At 45.5% G+C, this 24,253-nt stretch overlaps 1 protein-coding gene and 1 pseudogene across 6 annotated transcripts; both read right to left on the bottom strand.

The window, feature by feature from the left end:
• Window positions 1-724: 724 nt before the first annotated feature.
• On the bottom strand, window positions 725-24,117 carry AFMID (arylformamidase). 6 transcript variants are annotated; one of them, XM_055575257.1, is made up of 13 exons: window positions 24,020-24,117; window positions 22,093-22,183; window positions 21,006-21,086; window positions 9,760-9,864; window positions 9,630-9,678; window positions 8,270-8,355; window positions 8,102-8,174; window positions 7,816-7,913; window positions 7,486-7,564; window positions 7,235-7,376; window positions 6,912-7,016; window positions 6,663-6,725; window positions 725-2,055 (listed from the first exon to the last, which is right to left on the bottom strand). In XM_055575257.1, exons 1-13 carry the CDS (start codon window positions 24,104-24,106, stop codon window positions 2,023-2,025), a joined length of 1,092 nt encoding a protein of 363 aa, XP_055431232.1. In that variant the 5' UTR covers window positions 24,107-24,117; the 3' UTR covers window positions 725-2,022. The 6 variants fall into 6 exon arrangements, with proteins under 6 accessions (XP_055431232.1, XP_055431236.1, XP_055431238.1 ...); XM_055575261.1 differs by lacking the exon at window positions 6,663-6,725; XM_055575262.1 differs by lacking the exon at window positions 725-2,055 and having other exon boundaries at window positions 6,669-6,789.
• Window positions 12,109-14,672, bottom strand: LOC129648701 (60S ribosomal protein L10-like; annotated as a pseudogene).
• Window positions 24,118-24,253: the final 136 nt, after the last annotated feature.

Genomic DNA, 24,253 nt, shown 5'->3' with positions numbered 1-24,253 from the left:
CATTCTATTATATATATATATCTATCTATATATATACACATGGGGTCGCAAAGAGTCGGACACGACTGAGCGACTGATCTGATCTGATCTGATATATACACACACACAATTATATATGGTAAAATACACATAGTATAAAATTTAGTTTTAGCCATTTTTTTAAATTGAAGTATAACTGACCTACAACTGTATGCTTGTTCCAGCTGCACAACATATTGATTTAATGTTCTAACTCATTACAAAACAGTCCCCACCATTTCAATCATTTTTAAGCGTACAGCTCAGTGGCATTAAGTACATTCACTTTGCCATGCAACCATCACCACCATCCACCCCCAGAACATTTTCTTTCATCTTCCCCAACTGAAACTTTATCTATTAACAATTTCTGTAGGATTTTGTAACAAAATTTTAAATTCATGGATTAGCTTTTGGCTGTATCAAATTTTATTAAAACCAGGTTCTACCATCTTGAGCCTTTGACCTCCTATGTCTGGGGTCCATTTTTTAACATCTGAATTTTTTAAATATTTATTTTGCTTATGTATTTGGTTGCGCCAGGTCTTAGCTGTGGCGTGTAGATCTTTTAGTTGTGTCTTGTAGGATCTAGTTCCCTGACCAGGGATCGAAACTGGGCCCCCTGAACTGGGAGTGTGGAGTCTTAGCCTCTGGACCACCAGGGAAATTCCACTTTTTGGTGACTTTTATTTTTATCATTTTAAAGTTGCAATAATAGTACAAGGAATAATCATGTACCCTTTACTCAGATATTGTTTACATTTTGCAGATGTGTATTATCATTCTCACTCTCTTCCTTTCTCTCTTTCTCTCTATAACACACACACACATAACACACTCATACACATATATGTATACATTTTTTAATCTGAGCCATTTTTTGAGATTTTCTTGAGGCATGGCTGATTTATAATATTATATAAATTAACTTTCATGTATACAAACATAGTGATTTACAATTTTTAAACATTATACTCCATATATAGTTGTATCGGCTATTTTCCCTGTGCTGTACAACAAATCCTTGAAGCTTATTTGGGTTTTTCTTTTATTTATTTATTTATTTTTGGCTCTGCTGGGTCTTCACGGCAGTGCGGGCTTTTCTCGAGTGGTGGGAAGCAGGGGCTACTCTCCAGCTGGGGCCTGAGGGCCTCTCAGTGCAGTGGCCTCTTGTGGAGCACAGGCTCTACACTGTGCAGGCTTCAGGAGCTGCAGCACATGAGCCCAGTAGCGGTGGCTCCCGGGCTCCAGAGCACGGGCTCGATAGCTGTGGCGCACAGGCTTAGCTTTTCCACAGCATGTGGGATCTTCCTGGATCAGGGATCAAACCCACGTCTCCTGCATTGGCAGGCAGATTCTTTACCACTGAGCCACAGGGCTAATCTGCTCAAAGTGTTAGTTCCAAAGATAACATCCCAGGGCTTTCTGGGATGAAGCCAGACGTCAGGTGGAGCCCAGGACCAAGCAGACATGAAAAAGTGGAGCAAAATAAATAAATAAAAGGGACAGGGACTTCCCTTAACCACTGGGCGGTCCAGTGGTTAAGACTCTACACTCCCAGTGCAGGGGCTTTTGTGGTTCAATCCCTGGTCTGGGGACTGAGATCCCACATGCCATGTGGTTTGGCAAAACAGAAACAAAAAAAGGAACAAAAACTGGTTTAGAAAGCTCCTTCTCTTAGTGTTGGTTGCAAGTTGTCATTTCTGCTTCACCTTCTCAGCCAGAGGGGTGGCTCTGGGCAACACACACGGCATGGACCTGGGCCAGACCTTCCCTGGAGCCCACCTGATCCAGGCTGGGGGAGGGCCATGGAGATTTGTATTCAGGTTCAGAGCAGCATGAAGAATTGACTCTGGCCGGAGGGTGGGGTAGGGGGGCGAGTGAACAAACAGAGGCGCTCCTGGGTTGGGTAGAGCTGAGGCCAGCGGGAGAGGGAAGCAGGGGGGCTCCCGGAAAAGCTTCCCAGTCGGGATACACGCGGGCGGTGGCAGGGTTCAGGTGTCATCAGGACTCCTGGAAGATTGTTTTCAAAATAATCTGCAGCAGGAAGGAAAAAATACAATAGCTCTGGAGTTGGAGAGGCTCTTGGGAGGATCTCTTGGGAAGGAATTTGATTAAAGAAACAGGCTGCCTTTGTGGTCACAGAAATGTAACTTAAATGAGCTCCTTTCCATCTCTCATTTGAAATGTTTCCATGAACCAAACATACACTTCCCTCCGGCTCGCTGCCTGTTCCTGTATGAACCATGAGCTAAGAATGGCTTGACATTTTTAAACGGTTGGGGAAAAGAATTGAAACAAGGATATTTTTTGTGACATGTAAAAATTACATAACATTCAAATTTCTGCATCCATAAATAGTTTTATTGGAGCATGTGTGTGCTAAGTCGCTTCAGTTGTGTCTGACCCTTTGCGACCCTGTGGACTGTAGCCCGCCAGGCTCCTCCATGGGATTCTCCAGTCAAGAATACTGGAGCGGGTTGGCATTTCCTCCTCCAGGGGATCTTCCTAACCCAGGGATCCAACTTGGATCTCCTAAGTCTCCTGCATTGGCAGGCAGATTTCCTACAACTGAGCCACCAGGGAAGCCCAGGAGGCAGCTTTTGAGTAGCAATGGCAAGAGTTGGGTAGTTTTGTCAGAGACCATATGGCTTCCCAAATCTAAAATATTTATTAGGTTTTTAAAAAACAGATGTCATTTATGGCTAAGGTGGCTCAGTGTTAAACAACCTGCCTGCCAATGCAGGCATTGCGTGCTGGGTCACTGGGTTTGGAAGATCCCGGGTTTGGAAGATCCCCTAGTCAGACCCATCCAAGCACATGTGTATACACATTTATGAATGCTTGTTTTTTTCCTCAGTTAAAAAAGTAATACAAGGGATGTGTCCCTGGTGGTCCAGTGGCTCAGACTCCATGCTTCCAATGCAGGGAGCATGGTGTTTGATCCCTGGCTGGGGAACTAAGATTCCACATGCTACATAGCTCGGCAAAATAAATAATTAAATTAATTAAACAAGGAGTATTCATTTTAAAAAGTAACACATGTTCACAGTAGAAAATAGGGAAATCAAATTTTTTTTAAAAGCACTTGCAATACCACTGGTAAATGGTTTTTTCGGATGCATATACATGCCTCTAAGGGCTCCAAAATCACTGCAGATGGTGACTGCAACCATGAAATTAAAAGATGCTTACTCCTTGGAAGAAAAGTTATGACCAACCTAGATAGCATATTGAAAAGCAGAGACATTACTTTGCCAACAAAGGTCTGTCTAGTCAAGGCTATGGTTTTTCCAGTGGTCATGTATGGATGCGAGAGTTGGACTATGAAGAAGGCTGAGCGCCGAAGAACTGATGCTTTTGAACTGTGGTGTTGGAGAAAACTCTTGAGAGTCCCTTGGACTGCAAGGAGATCCAACTGGTCCATTATGAAGGAGATCAGTCCTGGGTGTTCTTTGGAAGGAATGTTGCTAAAGCTGAAACTCCAGTACTTTGGCCACCTCATGCGAAGAGTTGACTCATTGGAAAAGACTCTGATGTTGGGAGGGATTGGGGGCAGAAGGAGAAGGGGATGACAGAGAATGAGATGGCTGGATGGCATCACCAACTCGATGGACGTTAGTTTGAGTGAATTCCGGGAGTTGGAGGAAAAGGGGACGACAGAGGATGAGATGGCTGGATGGCATCACCGACTTGATGGACGTGAGTTTGAGTGAACTCCGGGAGATGGTGATGGACAGAATGCCTGGCGTGCTGTGATTCATGGGGTGGCAAAGAGTTGGACATGACTGAGCGACTGAACTGAACTGAAGGGTCTGGCTGTATAAGTATCATAAAACTAGGGAGATGCTAGGTTAGTTACTTTTGTGTTTTTGCTCTTACTTTTGAATCAGTTTAATATATCCTAAGAAATTTTCACAAACTTCAATCTATTACCTGATTATATCAGAAATTAACCTCATTAGATATTTAGGTTGTTTCCAAGTTTTGAACATTAATAAAGCTGTAAAGACTATCTTTCAGTGTTTCTCTGATTATCCTGAAAACAAATTCCAAGCATCAGAATTACTGGGTCAGCAGACTTGCATCCATTTTGCCAAGTTGTACCCCAGAAACATCAAGTTGACATGTGTTTTCACCAGAAGGACGAAGGAAGCCTCCCCCACTTCACCACATTCTCATCAGCACTGGACATAATTATACTAGAACATTTCCATTGAGAGGTGGGAGAGGACTCATTTTCAGTCACATTTCTATGATCAATGTGAAGTGAAAGTGAAAGTCGCTCAGTTGTGTCCGACTCTTTGCAACCCTGTGGACTATACAGTCCATGGAATTCTCCAGGCCAGAATACTGGAGCGGGTAGCCTTTTCCTTCTCCAGGGGATCTTTCCAACCCAGGGATTGAACCCAGGTCTCCCGCTTTGCAGGTGGATTCTTTACCAGCTGAGCCACCAGGGAAGCCCTATGATCAACAGTGCATTTTAATCTTCCACATGTCTACTGGCCATCTTTATTTATTTTTTAATTATCACTAATTCTTTGTCCATTTTTTCTATTTATTTCTGTTCTTAAAGAGGAATAAGACCTGCTCTTATTACACTTAGTAAGAGGTACAAACTACTATATATAAAATAAATAAGCTACAAGGTTATATTGTACACTGCATGGAATATAGCCAATTTTTATAACTTTCAATGGAGAATAAGCTATATAGAAATATTGTATCACTATGGTACACATACTACTGCAAATCACCTAATTCCAGTTAAAAAAAGAAAAAGAACCATTTTATTGATTTGAAGGACTTCCCTGCTGGCTCAGTGGTAAAGAATCCACCTGCTCATGCAGGAGACATGGGTTCGATTCCTGGGTAGGGAAGATCCCCTGGAGAAGGAAAATGGCCACCCACTTCAGTATTTTTGCCTGGGAAATCCCATGGACAGAGAAGCCCAGTGGGCTACAGTTTACGGGGTTGCAAAAGAGCTGGACGTGACTTGGCAACTAAACCGCAACTGATTTGAAAGTGCTCTTTGTGTGGTAAGGATATTAACTATGTTAATTAAAATGGAACGCTATAGGGAGTTCTCTGGCAGTCCAGTGGTTAGGATCCTGGACTTTCACTTCGGAGGGCCAGGGTTCAATCACTGGTTGGGGAACTAAGATCCCGAAGCAGCCAAACCGAACCAAACAAAACCAAAACTCGGAATGCTATCAAAGTCCTATTGCGGTGGCAGCTAATCAGGGCTGGAGGGAGGGGGAATTGGAGGAAGGTGGTGAAGGGTACAAACTTTCAGTTATAAGATAAATTATAAGACAGATAAGCACTAGGGATATGATGTACAGTGTGATAAATTTAATTAACACTGCTGTATGTTATATATGAAAGCTGTTAACAGAATAAATCCTAAGAATTCTCATTACAAGGGAAAATTTTTCTTTTTCTTTTCTTTTCTTTTGTATCTATGAGATGGTAGATGTTCACTAAACTACCATGGTTCATTTCATGATGTTTGTAAGTCAAATCACTATGCTGTACACCTTAAACTTATACAGCTCTGTGTGTCAATTTTAACTCAATAAAACTGGAGGGAAAAAGTAAATATTAAAAAAAAGTACAGCTAATCAGGTACCCACTTTCTGAGAAAAAGAAAAGAGAAAGTAGTAACTATATTTTCTGGGTCCATGGAAAATATTTTCCCCAATCTATCCTTTGATTTTTTTTAAATAATTTTTTAAATTGAAGTATAGGTGATTTACAATGTTTCAGGTATATAGCAAAGTGATTAAGTTTTATATATATATATATATATATATATATATATATATATTCTTTTTCAAGTTCTTTTCCTTTATAGGTTATTACAAAATACTGAATATAGTTCCCTCTGCTATAGTTCCCTCTACTATATGGTAGTAGGTCCTTGCTGTTTATTTTACATGTGTGTTAATTCCAAATTCCTAATTTATCCCCCTCCTTCCCTTTTGGTAACTGTAAGTTTGCTTTCTTGTCTGTGAGTTATTTTGGTCTTGTGAATAAATTCACCTGTATTGTTTTTTAAGATTCCACATATAAGTGAAATCATATGTGTCTTTGACCTCACTTAGTATAATAATCTCTAGGTCCATTTATATTGCTGCAAAAGGCATTATATCATTCCTTTTATGGCTGAGTAAAATTCCAGTGTTTGTGTGCATTTGTATAAAACACATCTTCTTTATCCATTCATCTATGGGTGGACATTTAAGCTATTTTAAATAGTGCTTCTATGAACACTGGGGTGCATGTATCTTTTCGAATTAGAGTTTTTGTCTTTTCTGAACAAAACAAAAATTCCAGTCCTGGACATAAATCAGGAGCGGAACTGTTGCATTGCTGGATCATAGGGTAACTCTAATTTTAGTTTTTTAAGGAACCTCCATGCGGTTCTCCATAGTGGCTGCACCAGTTTACATTCCATCAACAGTGTAGGAGGGTTCCTTTTTATCCTTAGACTTTTTTTTATTATTATCCTTACACTTTTAAAAGGGTTCACCATATTAAATTTGTACTAAACATTCATGTGGTCAAATCCATCCAGCCTATCCCCATGGAGCTGCCGTTGCGTCTGTGCTCACACACAAGCAGGCTAATACTTTTCATACCTGCCTGGCCCCATGAAGATCCCATTGGTGTGCCCAGGACCAGCCTCTGCAGATCACCTGGGGCTGTTTCAGAGGGAGGTGAAGTTCAGGAAGCAAGAGTGGCCCTCCATCCTTATCGTCAGGTCCCCTGGATGCCAGGATGCCAAAGAACCAGCAAGGGACTCCCTGTACCCTCTGCCTGCCCACCCTGCCTCACATGTAAGGGCTGTGGCAAGACACATTCTGTCACAGTGAAGGGATGCACCCTACCTGGGTGAGCACGTAGTCCTCCTGGGTTAGGTTCCAAAGGATTTCAAAGTGGTCCATATCATGGAGCTCTTCAAAGGAGGCTTTCCACCCTCCTTGGCACAATGTCTGTGTAAGAGAAATGAGGGAAGAAGAAACACGAGGCTAGTTGGCAGGGAGGGCGTGTGGAGCTGGAGAAGGGCTCTCACACCTGCTTACCAGGTGCTCACTAAGTATTTGTTGAAGAAATGACTGGTATCATAGGGTCCATTTGGGTGAAATAAACAGGAAGATAATAAGATTGGACGACCCTCAACCTCGAGCCAAAAGAGGGGTGCCTGGGGTACCTGATAAAACTCCCTGGACTGTCGGTGGAATTCCGGGCTGTCATGTTGGCCCACAGTCACCAGGATGCGGCAGGCTGGATCCGCGGGCTGGGTGGGGGCCGTCTCCAGCTGCCACAGCGGGCTGTTCCTCTGAGCATCCTCCCTGGTGTGGGGGTAGGTGTGGTCAGGACAGAGGAAAGCATTTGCTGCACCCCTGGCCCTCCTCACTGGCTGCAGGCCAGCTGAGGGGGATGAGGGGACAAGTGACTTACAGGGCTGGGAGGAGGGGGGCATTCTCAGAGGTGTGCATGATGGGCTCCAGGTCGTAGACCCCACTCAGCAGGAAGAAGCCTGTGAAGGTAAAGAACAGTCACTGAGCCAGGCTGCTGGATGGGGCAAGATGGGGCCAACCTGCCTCCAGGGCCAGAGGGGCAAGACAAGGGAAGGGGCAGAGAAGAAGCAAAGCAGGCCCTGCTCCCTGGGCCCAAAGCCCCCAGGTCAAGCCACTCACAGCTGTTGAGATTTCAAGCAACTGGTATAGACCCTCAGGCCCATCAGGGCAGGGTGAAGGCTGCCTAGTGAGACTCATTCCCCGTGGAAACCTTTGAGGTTGGGCGTGACTCCATGCTTGGTCCAGTCGGCCAGGAGCATCATGGCAGCGAGGTGGGCCCCAGCAGAGTGTCCACACAGGTAAATTCCCCTTCAGTGGGTCAGAGCAGAGAGCGGGGTTTGCCTTCAGTGTAGTCAAAGCAGCAGCCAAGTATCGAGGGGGGGTCCCATTTGCCTTCTGCTCCAAAGCCAGAAGGGATGGCTGGGCTGCATCCAAGGAGATGGATCCACTGTCCTCCCACCCAGTCTGACAAAAGGAAAATTTGCAGTGATACCCACTGGTTGCCTGGATACTGCTTCTGGACAAACACGATGCTCTGGGTCACCTGGTCTACCATCTGGTCCAGGGTGCCTGTGCAGAGGGCAGGAGCTGTGTCAGGCTCCATCAGGGGCTCTCTCCCCTCCAAATCCCAATGGCCCTTGTACCTGCGAGACCACCCTCATTACCTTTGGGGGCAATGTCATAAGCCACTATCACCACGGCCACTCCCTGTGCTGTCAGTGGGTTGACCATGAAGGCTGATGTGTCTTTGCTGCAGAAGGAGACAAAGACATAACAACTGGAGGCCACTTGGCCACTAGACTGCTTCAGTATCTGGTCCACCCAGAGCCCTGCCCCTCTCTGACCCAGGGCGGTAAGGGAAGAAGTGAGGCTCTGCCCTTACCACATCACATGCTAGCTGTGGTACCCTAGAGACTATATTTAATCTCTAAGCCTGGTTTCTTCCTCTGTAAAATAGAGATAATTATGTTCTTTCTCTTCAGATGCTGTTTCTGAGAACTGAAGATCAGACATGCAGGGAGCCTCACAAGGCAAAGGGTAAAAATGCAATAAGTGCAACATTAAAATGCTGTGGTCAAAGGGCAGTAGATCCTATAATAAGCAACAGTGTCTGTGAAAATCTCAAATACCCCTCTGCTTATCTTAGGGTACCCACTGGGGCCAATCCCAGTTTGCCTGGGACTCTCTCTTTTTTTACTGCTAAAGGCCCCAACCCCCGGGAAACCACTCAGTTCTGAGCAAAATGGGATGGTTAGTCACTGTGGTTCTCCATGATTGGAGAGTAGACTGAACATGCTTTTCACTGAATATAGTGGGTTCAACAGTGTCCTTCCTCAAAAGACATGTCCAAATCCTAAACCCTGGTACCTGCAAATGTGACCTTATTTGCAATAGGGTGTATGCAGATAAGGGCTTCCCAGGTGGTTCAGTGGGTAAAGACTCCACCTGCAATGCAGGAGACTCAGGAGATGTGGGTTCAATCCCTGGGTCAGGAAGATCCCCTGGGGAAGGACATGGCATCCCACTCCAGTATTCTTGCCTGGAGAACCCCATGAACAGAGCAGCCTGGTGGGCTACAGTCCATAGGGTCACAAAGAGTCAGATACGACTGAAGCGACTGAGCATGCACACAATGCAGACATAATTAAGAATCTTGAGATGGGATCATCCTGGATTTAGGATGGGCCCTAAACCCAATAACTGGTGATGTTGTAACAGAAATGAGAGGAAGGATGGAGATGGAGGCACACAAAGACCATGTGAAGATCAAAGCTCAGTTTGAAGTGATGCAGCCACAAGGTGAGAAAAGCTTGGAGCCCCCAGAAGCTGGAGCCTTCGGAGGGAGCGCAGCCCTGCCCACACCTTGATTTCAGACTCCTGGCCTCCAGGACTGTGAGAGAAGACATTTCTGTCCTAGGAAGCCCCCACATTTCTAGTAAGTTGTTGCAGCAGTCCCAGGAAAGGAAGAGGCCAGGCAAAGATGAATCTCCTCTTTTCTCCATTCATCCACATTCCCTGGCTCACCTTCCGCTCTGCCAGTATCCTCCATGAAAAAACACCAGGAAAGGGATAGCTGTAGGACAAAACAAAGGGCGTGTGGGCCAAGGCAGGGCTCCCAGCTGAGATCTGAGGGCAACCACCAGCCCCCAGTTACCTTTAGATACTGCCTCGGGAAGGTAGATGTCCAATTTCTCTCCGTCGCCGTCTCCGTAGGGGACATCGAGCAGGCTCCTCCCGGTGGCCCGGGCCCTCTTGGTGGCTGTCTCCGGAAATGGACAAGTCACTGTCAGCACAACTTCAGGCAGCAGCACATTCTGTTATTATTTTGCTGAAAGCCCCTTTGGGTTGACCAGTTGGCTCCAGAGGTCAGTGCTTCCCCAAATTCATATGGTAATTGGGCCTGGGGTCTGAAGCATTCCCCCAGATCCGTAGTTAAAAAGACATCAGACTGGCCCATCTGAGTGGAGGCAGTACTATCTTCAATGTCTGTCTCTGGTGAGCTGGCAGTTGACCGGCATAATTTCTACCTCTACTCTATTACATGTTTATTATGAGTGTTACCCTTGGCTACATGCTCCTGGAAGTATAAACTTGTCCAAGTATTTGAAAAAATAATCTTCTAGAAACTAAGATATAAAATCACTTGAAACAAATAGATAATAAAACACTGCTACTGCTAAGTCACTTCAGTTGTGTCCGACTCTGTGCGACCCCACAGACGCCAGCCCACCAGGCTCTGCCGTTCCTGGGATTCTCCAGGCAAGAACACTGGAGTGGGTTGCCATTTCCTTCTCCAATGCATGAAAGTGAAACATGAAAGTGAAGTCGCTCAGTCATGTCCGACTCTTAGCGACCCCATGGACTGCAGCCTACCAGGCTCCTCCGCCCATGGGATTTTCCAGGCAAAAGTACTATAAAACACTATGAATATATAATTGAGTGCCATGATGGCAGAGGTCAGAGTGATGTGAAAATTGGCTTAGGACTGGGGTTGAGAGAAAGGAGGAAAGGAACTGTAAATAAATTAAATATCAAAGGCGAAGGTGTAGAGGTGGGAGTGAAACAGAGCAGGACTCTATGGTCCTTGTCCCCCATGTCATCTGCTGCCTTTTGTCTGTGGAACATTAGCCAAAGAATAAGTTTAATCAGAGAAGTGAGAAAATGCAGAAACGAAGGAAAACAGTCAAAGAAGACCAAATAATAATAATAATGTCATAAAACATAGGCAAGGACTTTTAGTTCCTTCTCAAGGGCTATAGATTATATTCTGAGCCATATCCTGTGAGCTGTCTTATAGATAAAGCCCGCACCATGTGGAAAAATTTAACTACAAGATGACTAGACTATAGCCAGACAATGCAATCTGCCATAATTGTAAGAACTGGCCTCAGAGAAATGGAAACAAACCGACTGTGGAACTGAAGATTAACTGTACCTAAAACAATCAAGATGATGCTGGTCAGACCGCTGGTGACCAATTTCAAGATGACTGTCAGAGCTGACTGTGCTGTTTCTGCCTGTAGCTCCCTCCCTCTGTCTATAAAAGCTCTTGCCCCCTGATTGTCAGGGGGCAAGTCAGCATTTGAACAGGTGTCTGCCTCACCCTCGCCTGCTGAGTTGCTGGCATCCAAAATAAAGCAAATTTTCATTTCCACCAACCTGGCCTCTTTATTGGCTTTTGAGAGGCGAGCAGCCAGCTGGGCCCCACTTTCATGAAGAGGAAGGGACTCTCTATGTTCATGGACTTTCAATGTCCCCCAGAGGCCCCACTTTCATCACTGAAACCCGGGCAGCTCAGCTCCCGCCACCACTGGGCACCGGGGAGTGTAAACTGGTAAGTTCTTCCTGTGGGGCAACTTGGAGATATGTACCGAAGCCCAAGAAAATCATATTCCTTGATGCATAAGACCTTATCCATCCATTATTATAAGGAAGTAATCAGAAATATTTTTAAAGACTTGCTTTAAAGATGCTCACACTAATGCTATTTATGACACTAAAACATTTTAGACACAGCCCAAGGGACCTGCAACAGAAAACTGGCCAAATCCATTATGGTATATCCCCTTTCTCTCCTTTACTTTTGACCTCAGCATTCATCCATCCTTCATATATTTTTATTTGCTGTCACCCTCACTAGACCATAAGCTCTGTGACAACAAGGGCTTTGCTTTGCCCACCTCTGTACAACAGAACCGGGTACATCAAAACCATTTAAAGGAAAATAGTGTAGGGAATTCCCGGCAGTCCAATGGTTAGGACTCTGTGCTTTCACTGCCGACAGCTCGAGTTCAATCCCTGGTCTGGAATGAAGATCCCACAAGTTATGCAATGAATAAATATTTCAATACACAGTGTTGGGTCAATTGAATGGGAAAAAAAAGTTTTTCGATCCCTATCTCATACCATATCAGATCAGTTCCAGATAGACTACAGCTTTAAATATAAGAGCAAAGACAATAAACCTTTTATTTTTATGTTGCTTTTTAATGATATGTTTTTTAATATTTATTTTTATTTATTATTTGGCATTGCATTTATGATAATAATTTGAAATGTATTTTTAAAAATATTTTTTATTTGTTTTATTTTTGGCTGTGCTGGGCCTTCTTTGCCGCACACAGGCTTTCTCTAGATGCGGCAGGGATCTCTAGATCCTTCACTGCGGTGAATGGGCCGTGGCTTCTCCTGTTGCAGACCACAGGCTCTAGATGCAAGGGCTTCAGCAGTTTCGGTGTGTGGCCTAAGTAGTTCTGGTCCTTGGGCTTAGTTGCTTCGTGGCATGTGGGATGTTCCAGGACCAGGGATTGAACTGGTGTCCCCGGCATTGCAAGGTGGATCCTTTTTTTGTTTGTTTGCTTTGACACGAAAGTAGGATTTATTGGTGGAAGTGAATAAAGAAGAGACAACGCCAAGGCTCTCATCGGTGCAGGGCCCACCATTTGTCCAAGGGAACACTATCAGGCTGTGTTGACCCCACAGCCATCTGGCATGAACTGTTACTCTGCTTACATGTTTCAAATTTATCCAAATTAAACTTGGCAAATTCCCACTTCTGGTGGCCAGGGAACTTGAACCTGGCCCTGCACAGGGCCTCAGTCACATGCTCCTTGTTCTGCAGCTTGGTGAGGATGGATACATGTTGTTGATGCAGATGACATGGAAGGGGTGGCGCCCCACTTGGATGTGAAAACCATCTTTGCCCTGTTTTCACTATGGACTTGTTGGCACAAATCCGGGCAGCCTCCAGGGCTTTGGAGGAGAGTTGCTCACACTCGTCTGACACTGTGTGGCCACGGAGTGGGAGCCCATCCACTTTTGCCTTCTTCTGCTCCAGGTCAAAGATGCAGATCTTAGCATCAGGGACACCTTGGCAGAAGTCAGACTTTGGGTTCAGTTTGTTCTGACAATACCAGTAACACCGGGTGGGGCGGCAACCCATGGTGAGACTAAGATCTTAAATGGGGTGCCAAAGGGAAAGAGCGAGGCGGATTCTTAATCACTGGACCACCAGGGATGCCCTAACTTGAAATGTCTTTTAAGAATGTCATCATATTTTGTAAACTGTGTTGAAAAGTTGACGGGCAGGAACCTGTGAAAGTTATGAGCTATCTGAGCATTAAGTGAGATGCCATTACTTACTTTTTCTTTTGAAAAAATAATAATCCGCTTATAAAAATATACAGCAGCCATTTCCATGAAATACCCCTGACAAGGTGACTGTCATTATTCATATGGATATGGAATCTCTCTCCCCTAAATCCAAATGGCAGCATATGAAATGCATTTCTGCCTGTTTCACTTAATATTTCTTGGAGAGCTTTCCTAATCAGTACATAGACAGCTTCCTCATTCTTTTCTTTCTTTTTTAATAAATAGGTAACTTGCTATTCCGTCCTATGGCTGCACCTTAATTTATTTAACCAGTTGTGCCAGTTTTTAGGCCAAAGCAAACCTCACCAGATCATCAGGAAAGTCTCTTGGCTTCCTCTCTGTTTATCCTGAATCCTGAATTTTCTCCCTGCGCCCACTGAGACCACCCTGGATCCCCCTCACCTCTCCTCCGTTTTCACCAGGGCTCCCTGCAGCCCTGCAGGTGTGAGCCAGGTGTAAATTGCATCACATCCCATTGATCTGAGGTTCCTGTCCATTGCTGGGGCTGCCCTAACAAAATGTCATACATACACCCAGGGGCTTCGACAACAAGACATTTATTTCTCGAAGTTCTGGACCCTGGAAGGGAGGATCAAGGTGCTGGCAGGGAAGGTGTCTGGCGAGGGTCCTCCCCAGGATGGCAGAGGGCTTTCTGGCTGGGGGCTCCCGTGGCTTCTTTGGGTTTGGGAGCAGCTCTCCCTCTCTCTACGGAGACGAACCCTCTGTGTCTCTTCAAACAATCCTACTGGATCAGGACTCCATCCTTCTGACCTCATTTAACTTTTTTCTTCCTTAGAGGCCCCCTCTCTAAACACAGCCCCACTAGGAGCTAGGACTTCAACGTGTGAGTTTTTTAATAATAATTATTATTATTTTTTAAATATTTATTTATTTATTTGGCTGCATCAGGTCTCAGTTGCAGCACTCAGGCTTAGTTGCTCCTCGGCACAGGGACCTTAGTTCTCCGACCAGGAGCGAACCCGCGTTGCCTGTATTGGAAGGCAGATTCTTAACCACCAGGGAAGTCCCAAGTAACTATTCTAAGGGAAGACAGTTTTTTCTCCTTTTCTTTTCTTTGGTTGTGCTGTGCAGCATATCTTAGTTCCCCAACCAGGAGTCGAACCCCTGCCCCTTCAGTGGAAGCTTGGAGTCTTAACCACTGGACCTCCAGGGAAGTCCCTTCAACACATGAATTTTTCAGTCCATGACAGCCCCACACTCCCTCCCAAAAGCCCCAGAGCTCCTCTGCTCACCTTCCCTGAGAGGTCTGCCAACCACCTTCCCTTCAGGTGTGAAGGTGTTTGTTCTGGACAAACTCCTCATACCGCAGGCTCAGCAAAGGGGAGCGATTTAATTAACACAAGAGTTCTGGAAGTACACGTGGACCCACGAGATTTATGTTGTGCCAAAACGAAGAAAAAGATAATGAAACGTAAGCTCTAAGTTGAAGAGCAATTAAAACCAAGCAGCTGTCAAGATTCGTTGTCACGCATTAAAAAAAGTCTCCCTCTGATATTGAAAAACCCAACTGAGCCTGACACAGAGAAACTGCCTCTCTCCAGGAGGTGGCGTGATGGGTTGATGGCAGGCAGCTGGGTGCAGAGACAGAGACTAGGGTGACTCGCTGTCTCCCCCCGGAGCCTGAATACTGCCAGCCCTCCAGGTGCTGCATCTACAGGCAGGGACACAGGGGGGCTTCAACAAGACGCTCCAGGATAAACCCAATTACAAACTTCCTTTTTTGAGAAAGCAAAAATTCATTTTCTATTGCTTACAGTCCAAAGTGTCACAGTTCTGACAGAGAGAAATTGCCCGTCTCCAGACCCAACTGAGCACTGTGTGAGAGCAATTAGGAGAGGCAGGGGCCAGAATCCCTAGAGACCAATGCAGGCGTGGGGCGGGGAGACCCGTCAGACGGTGTCAGAAAGCTGAAGATCAAGAGTTTATCAGGTGCTGTGGGAGCAATTTAAGAAGTGGTTAGGGTCCACCAGCCTTCTTTTTTTTTAAGTTATGCTCTATTTTTATTTATTTATTTTCTGTACACTCTTTTTTTTTTTTAGCCTGGTCACACAGTATGTGAGATCTTAGTTCCCCGACCAGGGATTGAACCTGCGCCCCCTGCGTTAGAAGCATGGCGCCTTAACCACATGACCATCAGGTTAGTCCCCTCATCTAGCTTCAGAACTATTCCCTCTCAGTCTTTTAATTCACTTAGAAAACAAATATTTATATAAGCAGCGATCTTGTGCCCATTTTGGAATTTTGCAGTGATAAAATAGGAAAAAAAAATATCCCAATCATGTGTGGCTTACCCCTTAAAGAGGGGGACAAGCAGTTATAACTGTCAGGTAGGAACATGTTCTATAAAAATGAGCCAGATCTGAAAAGACTGCACACTGTGATTCCAACTATTCTGGGAGAAGTAAAACAATGGAACAGTGAAAAGATCAGTGGCTTCTGGGGGCTGGGGTGGGTGGGAGGGAGGGAAGAATAGTCGAATACAGGATTTTTAAGTCTGTCTGTGAAAACAAATAGGGAGGGAGTATCTGGCAGGACCAGTGGACAAGCTGGAGAAGCTCTGGGAGGTTGTGGGGTAGGGGGGTTTCTGGGGTTCAGTCATGTTTAGTTCAAAGTCAGAGAAAAAGCAATTTTCCTTCTGATTCTCCACATATGGGATCTTAGTTCCTCAACCAGGGATCAAACTGAGGCCCCTGCAGTGGAAGCCTGTGATCTTAACCACTGGAGTGCCAAAGAAGTCCTAACCATTTTAAAGTGAACAACTCAAAATTGATGGTGTTATTAAAAAGAAAAAAGTGAACGATTCAGTGGCACTTAGCACATTCACAATGCTTTGCAACCATCACCTCTATCTAGTTCCTGAACATTTTTTTCAGGGGTTCCCTGGTGGCTCAGTGGTAAAAGAATCTGCCTGCCAATGCAGGAGATGCGAGTTCAATCCCTGGGTCCAGAAGATTCCCTGGAGAAGAAAGTGGCAACCCTCTCCAGTATTCTTGCCTGAGAAATCCTATGGACAGAGGAGCCTGGTGGACTACAGTCCACAGGGTCACAAAGAGTCAGACATGACTTAGCGACTAAAACAACAAAACATTTTTTTTCATCTCAGAGGGATACCCATTAAGCAGCCCCTGTAATCACAGCTTTGTGTCTCTACAGATTGCCCTGTTCTGGATGCTTCACATAAATGGAATCGTACATATAAATAATAATCATACATATAAATGTGACCTTTTGTGCCTTCCTTCTTTCAGTGAGCACTGTGTTTCAGGGTCCATCGTGTTCTAGTATGCATCAGTAGTTCATTCCTTTCTTGTGCCCAAAATAATTCCATTGCACGGACATATCACACTTTGTTTATCCAGTCATCTGCGGATAAATTTGAACTTTTCCGACCTTTTGGCAATTGTGAATAATGCTGCTATGAACATGTGTGTACATGTATTTGAGTACTTATTTTTAATTATTTGGGGTTAGAATTTTTTAACTGAACTATTGTTGACTTATTACATTAGTTTCAGGTATATGACACAGTGATTCAACAGTTTATAGATTATAGTCCATTTAAAGTTATTACAAAATAATGGCTATATTTCCCTCTGCTGTACAATAATATATCCTTGTTGCTTATCTATTTTACACATAGTATTTTCTATCTTTTCTAGAAAGAATTTTTAACACTGTTCATACTACCAAAAAAAAAAAAAAAGATTGCAGGGAGCTACCTTGTGGTCCATTGGTTAGGACTTGTAGATTTCACCGCCATGGCGGTGAAATTCTTGGTCAGGTAACTAAGATTCTGCAAGCCCTGCAGCTCAGCCAAAAAAAAAAACAAAAAAAAAAACACAAAAACCCCACAACAAACCAGGATTGCACCCTATTAATACAGAACGCTTTCTTCCAGGAGAAAATAAAAAGAGACTAGAAGAAACCGCATTACAATGTGAACAATGGGTGGCAGAATTATTGATGGTTTTATTTTCCAAAATCCTTTTCAGTAAGCAAATGCTCCTTTTGTAATCAGAAAACAATTGTTGCCTAAAAATGGCCAGCCTCAGATAGTGCAGGGCGGGGCTATTACAATGTGGTCTGTGAACAATGAGTGCCCCAGAGTGTTTGCTACTGGCCCATGACGCAGGTGTCGGTAAACATTTATATATTAATATATGCAGTTTGGCAGAATGGCTGTTTCTATTGAAATTAGGACTAAGAAATTTGGGCTTTCAAACAACTTGTACGTGAATGTTCACAGCCGCACTTTTCACACTCGCCAAAAGGGGGAGATAGCCCAAATGTCCATCAGCGGATGAATGGATAAACAAAACGTGGTCCATCCACACAACGGAAAATTATTCGTCCATAAATAGGAATGAAGCCCGGGCAGGCTATAACAAGGACAGACCTCCAAAACTTTGTGCTAAGGGAAAGCGGCCAGACACAAAAGATCACATCTTGTAGGATTCCATTTATAGGAAACATCCAGAATAGGAAAATCCATAGAGATAGAAAGCAGTCATTTGTTGCCAGGGCCTGCCTAACGGGTAGGGAGGTATCCTTTCAGAGTGATGAAAAATGTTTTGGAACCACACAGAGGAAATGGTGGTACATCAACGTGAATGTACTGAATGCCGCTGACTTGTACACTGTAAAATGGTTAAAATGGCACATTTTAAGTTAGGTGTACCCTATCACAGTTAAAAGTGGGCCCTTTGGTTTTATCTGGGAAAGGAAAAAGAGCCAACTCAACCTTAAAAAGTAGGAGGATCCCTCGGAGAGGCTGTCAGTTGCAGGAGCTGTCAATCACGAGGCCCCCACCCACCTCGCTGGTGATTGGCTCTCCTAGGGCGAGGCGTGGCTTGAGGGACGGAGTTTGGAAATGTGCCCCCAGCCTGGTTACACACACACCTTATTTAGTTTCTTGTACAATATATTTTTGAAATTAGTTTCTTGTACAATGAGAAACGCTGGGCTGGAAGAAGCACAAGCTGGAATCAAGATTGCTGGGAGAAATATCAATAACCTCAGATATGCAGATGACACCACCCTTATGGCAGAAAGTGAAGAGGAACTCAAAAGCCTCCTGATGAAAGTGAAGGAGGAGAGTGAAAAAGTTGGCTTAAAGCTCAACATTCAGAAAACTAAGATCATGGCATCTGGTCCCATCATTTCATGGGAAATAGATGGGGAAACAGTGGAAACAGTGTCAGACTTTATTTTTTGGGGCTCCAAAATCACTGCAGATGGTGATTGCAGCCATGAAATTACTCCTTGGAAGGAAGGTTATGACCAACCTAGATAGCATATTCAAAAGCAGAGACATTACTTTGCCAACAAAGGTCCATCTAGTCAAGGCTATGGTTTTTCCAGTGGTCATGTATGGATGTGAGAGTTGGACTGAAAAAAGCTGAGCGCCGAAGAATTGATGCTTTTGAACTGTGGTGTTGGAGAAGACTGTTGAGAGTCCCTTGGACTGCAAGGAGATTCAACCAGTCCATTCTAAAGGAGATCAGTCCTGGGTGTTCGTTGGAAGGACTGATGCTGAAGCTGAAACTCCAATACTTTGGCCACCTCATGTGAAGAGTTGACTCATTGGAAAAAGACTCTGATGCTGGGAGGGATTGGGGGCAGGAGGAGAAGGGGACAACAGAGAATGAGATGGCTGGATGGCATCACCGACTCGATGGACATTAGTCTGAGTGAACTCCGGGAGTTGGTGATGGACAGGGAGGCCTGGAGTGCTGCGATTCATGGGGTCGCATAGAGTCAGACACGACTGAGCGACTGAACTGAACTGAACTGAACAATGTATTTTTGAAGAGGAAAAAAAAAGAAACTAAAATAGTTGCTTAAGTTTACTGCAACTCATTTGAAAAGACCCTGATGCTGGGAAAGATTGAAGGCAGGAGAAGGGGACAACAGAGGATGAGATGGTTGGATGGCATCACCGACTCAATGGACATGAGTTTGAGTCAACTCCGGGGGTTGGTGATGGACAGGGAGGCCTGGCATGCTGCAGTCCATGGGGTCGCAAAGAGTTGGACACGACTGAGAGACTGAATTGAACTGAACTGAAATTTACTGCTATGCTCACTGCTTCCACTTCTGGAAAGTGGCCTGCTTATTGATGCTCACCACCTCTGCTTCTGTGAACCGGCCTGCTCATGGCTTCAACCAAACTGCGCAGGCTGGAAAGTCACTAGGACCCGGAAGCCCACGCCATATAAAAGATACCCAGAACAAAGCCTGGGGGCTCAGACACTGGAGGCGATTCCGCTGAGCCCACACCCTGCTCTTCTGCATCTCTCAGTGTCGTAATCTCTTTCCGTCGCCACGCCTTCTAAAACATTTTTACTGAGAGTCTTAGTTAAACAAATTTAATAGCTACTGGTAGAGGACACAGTTCTTCCAACTTCCCTCTGCCCGTGTTCACCTAGCCTGGGAGAGGCCAGGTCTTGGGGGAGAATAAACATGACCTACTCATTGGAAGAGAACAGTGCCCACCGCAAGTTACTGGTGGAAGATGTTAGGATGGAGTAGATCAAAAGAAAAACAATGTCCTTCCTGGTGCAAAAAAGGAAAAGAGAGTTTACCTCCCTCCCTTTTCTTGGAGAATTTATTTTTAGGAGACATCATCATAAATCCTTTCTCTACCCCTTTGGGAATGCATGTAAATATTTTTTAAAGCTAAATGATTCTCTTGCCAGTTTTACAACTTAGGAATGTTTTTCTCAAAGACCTGGGAGCCCTTTGGGTTTTTATTGATATGGACCATTTTTAAAGTTTTTTATTGAATTTTTTACAATACTGTTTCTATTTTCTGTTTTTGTTTTTTGACTGTGAGGCATGTGGGCTCCCTGACCAGGGATCAAACATGCACCCCCTGAATTGGAGGATGAAGTCATAACCACCGGACTACCAGGGGAGTCCTTGGGAGCTATCTCTTTGAAATGTATTATCAGCAAGATAATCCATGGGAGGACAGGATCCTAATTTCAATACCCATCCAGCTACAACTTGCAAAGCCATTTTTTGTCATAAGGATATGGGGATTTTTTGTTTTCCTCTGGATAATGACAATTTGCAAACTCAGATGGCCAGCCTAATGACTAGGTGGATTTAGGAGGGACTAGGGTAGCAGATGGGCTTCCCTGGTGGCTCAGATGGTAAAGAATCCGCCTGCAATACGGGAGACCTGGGTTCCATCCCTGAGTTGGGAAGATCCCCTGGAGGAGGGCACGATAACCCACTCCAGTATTCTTTCCTGGGAAATCCCACGGATAGAGGAGCCTGGCAGGCTGCAGTCCACAGAGTCCCAAAGAGTCAGCGCCTGAACAACAACATTGTGGTGGTGCCTTTGGGAGGTAGTTAGGTTTAGCTGAGGTCATGAGGATGGAGCCCTTGTGGTGGGATTAGTGGCTTTATAAGAAGAAAGGTGAGCATTTCTTTCTCTTCTTTCTGCCATGTGAGGATGCAGGGGGAAGAGGCTGGCACCTTGACCTTGGACTTCTCAGCCTCCAGCCCTGGGCGAAAGAGATTCCTATTGTTTAAGCCACCCAGCCCATGGCATTTTGTTATGCAACCTGAGCTGACCAATACAAAGACAGATAATATGTAAAATGTAGTATTTTTTAAAATCAAAATTTATGCCAAAGAAGTCGATGATGAACAAAATATCAACATTTCCAACAGAGACAGGCTCCAACCCTTGCATGCACGGCTCTTCTCACTCACCTGGCCTGAATGCCCCATCATCACACTCACCTTCTTCACCAGTGAAATGGGGCAGATGCACTGGCGGCAGCTCTAGGCCACCTGGAGCATCGAAAACAGGAAGGGAGGTGGGATGTGAATGTAAAGCTGTCCACAGGGCTTCTCGGGAGGGTTGGCTAAACACAGTCTCCGAGGGCTTACTTCGGGAGTCTCAGAGTCTCTTCTTAGCCCTTGCTTCTTATGAGAGACTTCCTTTCTCTAAAGGGTCAGCTCTTTTTTCCCTCAAGACAATTACAGTAGACAAACAGGTTTGCTACCTGCTCACATAGGTGTCACTGCGCACTCAAATATATACTGAGTCTATAGAGACATATTTGGTGCAGAGCTAGGCATGGTAGGGAACTCTGGAGAGCCCAGGACACAGCTCCAGCCCTATCAGGAGAGGGAAGGTGCTGAAATGTGCTGGAATAACCCCCCACTAGCCTGTCCCTCCAGCTGGGTTATCTCGGTGTAGAGAACATCAATCCCGGGAGCTCCATCTGGCCTGCTGGAACAAAGTGCCTTTGCCAACCTCCAATTTTCCGACTTGCAGGAGGGGCTGGCTGGTTCCTCACCCACACATTCCCTGTGGAACCTGCTTGCCCGGCCCAGCTCAAAAGGTGGCAGCACACAGTCTGGAGACCCAGGACTGGGATGGGAATCAACCTTGAGACTTCACTAGCTTACAGATTCCCAAGCCCTGATTTCATAAAAAAAAAAGAAACAAAAAAGCTTCTTTGATTTCATAAATAGCAACAACATTCCACTTTTGGCATCTGAGTGGGAGACCTTCCTTTTTTCACTCTACTTCCCTGGGCCACTGTAGCCTTAAGGCCTGGGCATAGCTGGCTGGTTGGCTGATCAGGCAGGGATGTGGAGCACAGTCTCTGAGCCTCCCTCCCCCTGGCAGTCCTGCAGCCAGGGCTTCCCAAGCAGATGAGATGCCTGGACTTTGGGAACTGTCCAGAGAGGCTGGGGCTATGAGGCTCCTCCTCCCTGCCCCAGCATCTTGAACCACTGCCACATGCTAAAGTCCACCCAAAGCGGCCACAGAGAGGTCTCCCAGTACCTTCGTTTCCTATCTGTGAATAGGTCCTCATGGCCTCCTCCGCTCCCAGTCTGACGACCCATCTGCTGGGGGAGTACTGGTTATCCAGCTCCTACGGGACATAGACACAAGGTTCCGTAAGACCTCTGACCTCCACGCAGACCCTGCCCCCACCCCTCCACGTGCCTGGATGCTCTTCTCTGCCTGGAGAAGCCCCTTCCCTGATATCTCTCATAGATGCCCTTAGCTTCCTTCAAGCTCCTCCAGCCTCCAGCCTGGCAACCCAGGCCCCACTGTCCCCCCACTAATTAACTAGATGTTTCAGATACAACAGAAACAAGATTGCAAGTGCTGTCAGACACTTGCAGTGAGGGCAGTGCCTTGCCTTTAACCAGCAGAACAGCCTTGAAGGGAAATGAGGACCCATAAAGGTGTCCCAGTGAATGCCGCCATGGGCACCACTTCTACAGCAGCTAAGATCACAGGAAGCCAGAGAGCTGGGGTGGTCATTGCAGAGACAGTGACGTGAAGTTGATCTTCCCTGACAGGACATGAAGCTGACTGAATCAGCAGAATCAGTGGCCCAGAGGTGAAGAGGAAGGAATCAAAGGTCAGATGATTGGAAATACTGACCAGCCTCAATTGCTGAAACACAGAGGAAGCGGGGCTGGAGGGTGGAGAGTGAGTCTTGGATGTCAAGCTAAGACGTTCAGACTTAATCAGAAAGTAGTAAGGAACCAGGTTTTGGAGAAAGCACTCAGACACACAACCACCACCACAAAACAAATAAAGAAAGCAAACAAAAAATAGGCAAAGGCTGGACTGGGAAATTTGAAGAAAGGGTGGCCTCATGGAAAGGTCTTAGGCTCTACAGTCAGATGGGCTAGGTGCCATCCAAGCTTCAACACTTGCGGGCTCTTTTACCCTGGGCGACTTTCTTACAGTCAGTTCCGTCATCTGTATAATGAGCAAAACAACAGTACTTCACTTCATGTCCATATCCTATAGCTTTCAGCATGGTTAGCCTGGTGAGGCTGAAAGCTATAAGGCATGTACATGAAGTAAAGCTAAGCACTCAGATGTGGGTTTCCTCCTCGTCCCACTGAACAGGGCTCTTGGCCAGTGGTGTTTGGGTCTGTACCGTCTGTGGCCATAGGATGTTTGCAGCCGTACCTGGCACACTCTGTGATTGCTATCATCGTCCTTATTGCTATTATTTACTTATAAGAATGGTAATGCAATGGGTTCTGAGAGTGCTCTCATATTGTAGGGGTTTGTGTGAGAAAAGAGAAAGACAAGAGAGAGACAGAGAGACACACATGCACACACAGAGGATGGAATCTCTTGGGGGCAGTATCCATAACTGTCATCACGTTCTTAGATGTGTCCATGATCTGAGAAAGAACTGCTGCTTAAAATGCAGGAAAAGTAGTCAGGAAATTGAATGATAATCATAAGGAGTGTTTTGCATATGTGGTTTCTTTCTTTTTTAATGAAGGAGAGAGAAAGAGTGGCTTTATTTCCTTGCCAGGCAAAGGGGGAACACAGGAGGCTAGCGGATCAAGAACTGCGCCCCACACATGAGGTTTCTAACCCTCACGACCATCCTGCAGTAATACCAGCCTTTCTGCTTCCTTCAGGGCTGGCACATTCTCTGCACATTGCATAACCTCAGGTTAAGGTTAGGAACTTCGGCCCCAACCTCCTCTGGGGTTAATATTTATAAATATTAACATAGTCAGGGCTTCCATATTCTACCCTTAAAATCAGGCTAGCAAAAGCCTGTCTGTGGAGAGAAGTAAAATAAATACCAGTGCTAAAGCTTTGGGGACCTGCTACACAGTACCAACAGCCCCCACAGGAATGATTCTAAACTTTTCTCTTAACTCTCATGTAATGTCTGAGCTACACTCCTCAGCCCCAGCCTCTCTCCCTGTGATTCTCCTACCTCTTTAGACATCCTCTTCCAGGGAGCCTCGTGCCTGTGATTTCCACCGGAGACGTCCATCCCCGCTTTGTACCACCAGACGCACATATACTACGTGTGCGCGCGCGACCCAGCCTTTTTATAGAAGGTGGGCAGGGCTCCCACCAGGCCCCGCCCCTGATGAACTACGCCCACCTCTCTGGTGACAGACCAGGTCCCACCCCGGAGGAGCCACGCCCACCTTCCGGGGACAGA

Source organism: Bubalus kerabau, chromosome 4, assembly GCF_029407905.1.
Source record: "Bubalus kerabau isolate K-KA32 ecotype Philippines breed swamp buffalo chromosome 4, PCC_UOA_SB_1v2, whole genome shotgun sequence".
Lineage (NCBI taxonomy): Eukaryota > Metazoa > Chordata > Mammalia > Artiodactyla > Bovidae > Bubalus > Bubalus kerabau.
Note: the sequence above shows the minus strand (reverse complement) of the source record. Positions and strands in the feature narration are given on the sequence as shown.

Excerpts from the sequence above, each read along its gene's own strand:
- AFMID (XM_055575257.1), bottom strand. The coding sequence starts at position 24,106 with ATGTGCGTCTGGTGGTACAAAGCGGGGATGGACGTCTCCGGTGGAAAT. Across the intron at positions 9,679-9,759 it reads TCCCGAGGCAGTATCTAAAG|CTATCCCTTTCCTGGTGTTT; the intron begins GTAACTGGGGGC and ends TTTGTCCTACAG. Across the intron at positions 8,175-8,269 it reads TTATGACATTGCCCCCAAAG|GCACCCTGGACCAGATGGTA; the intron begins GTAATGAGGGTG and ends CCCTCTGCACAG.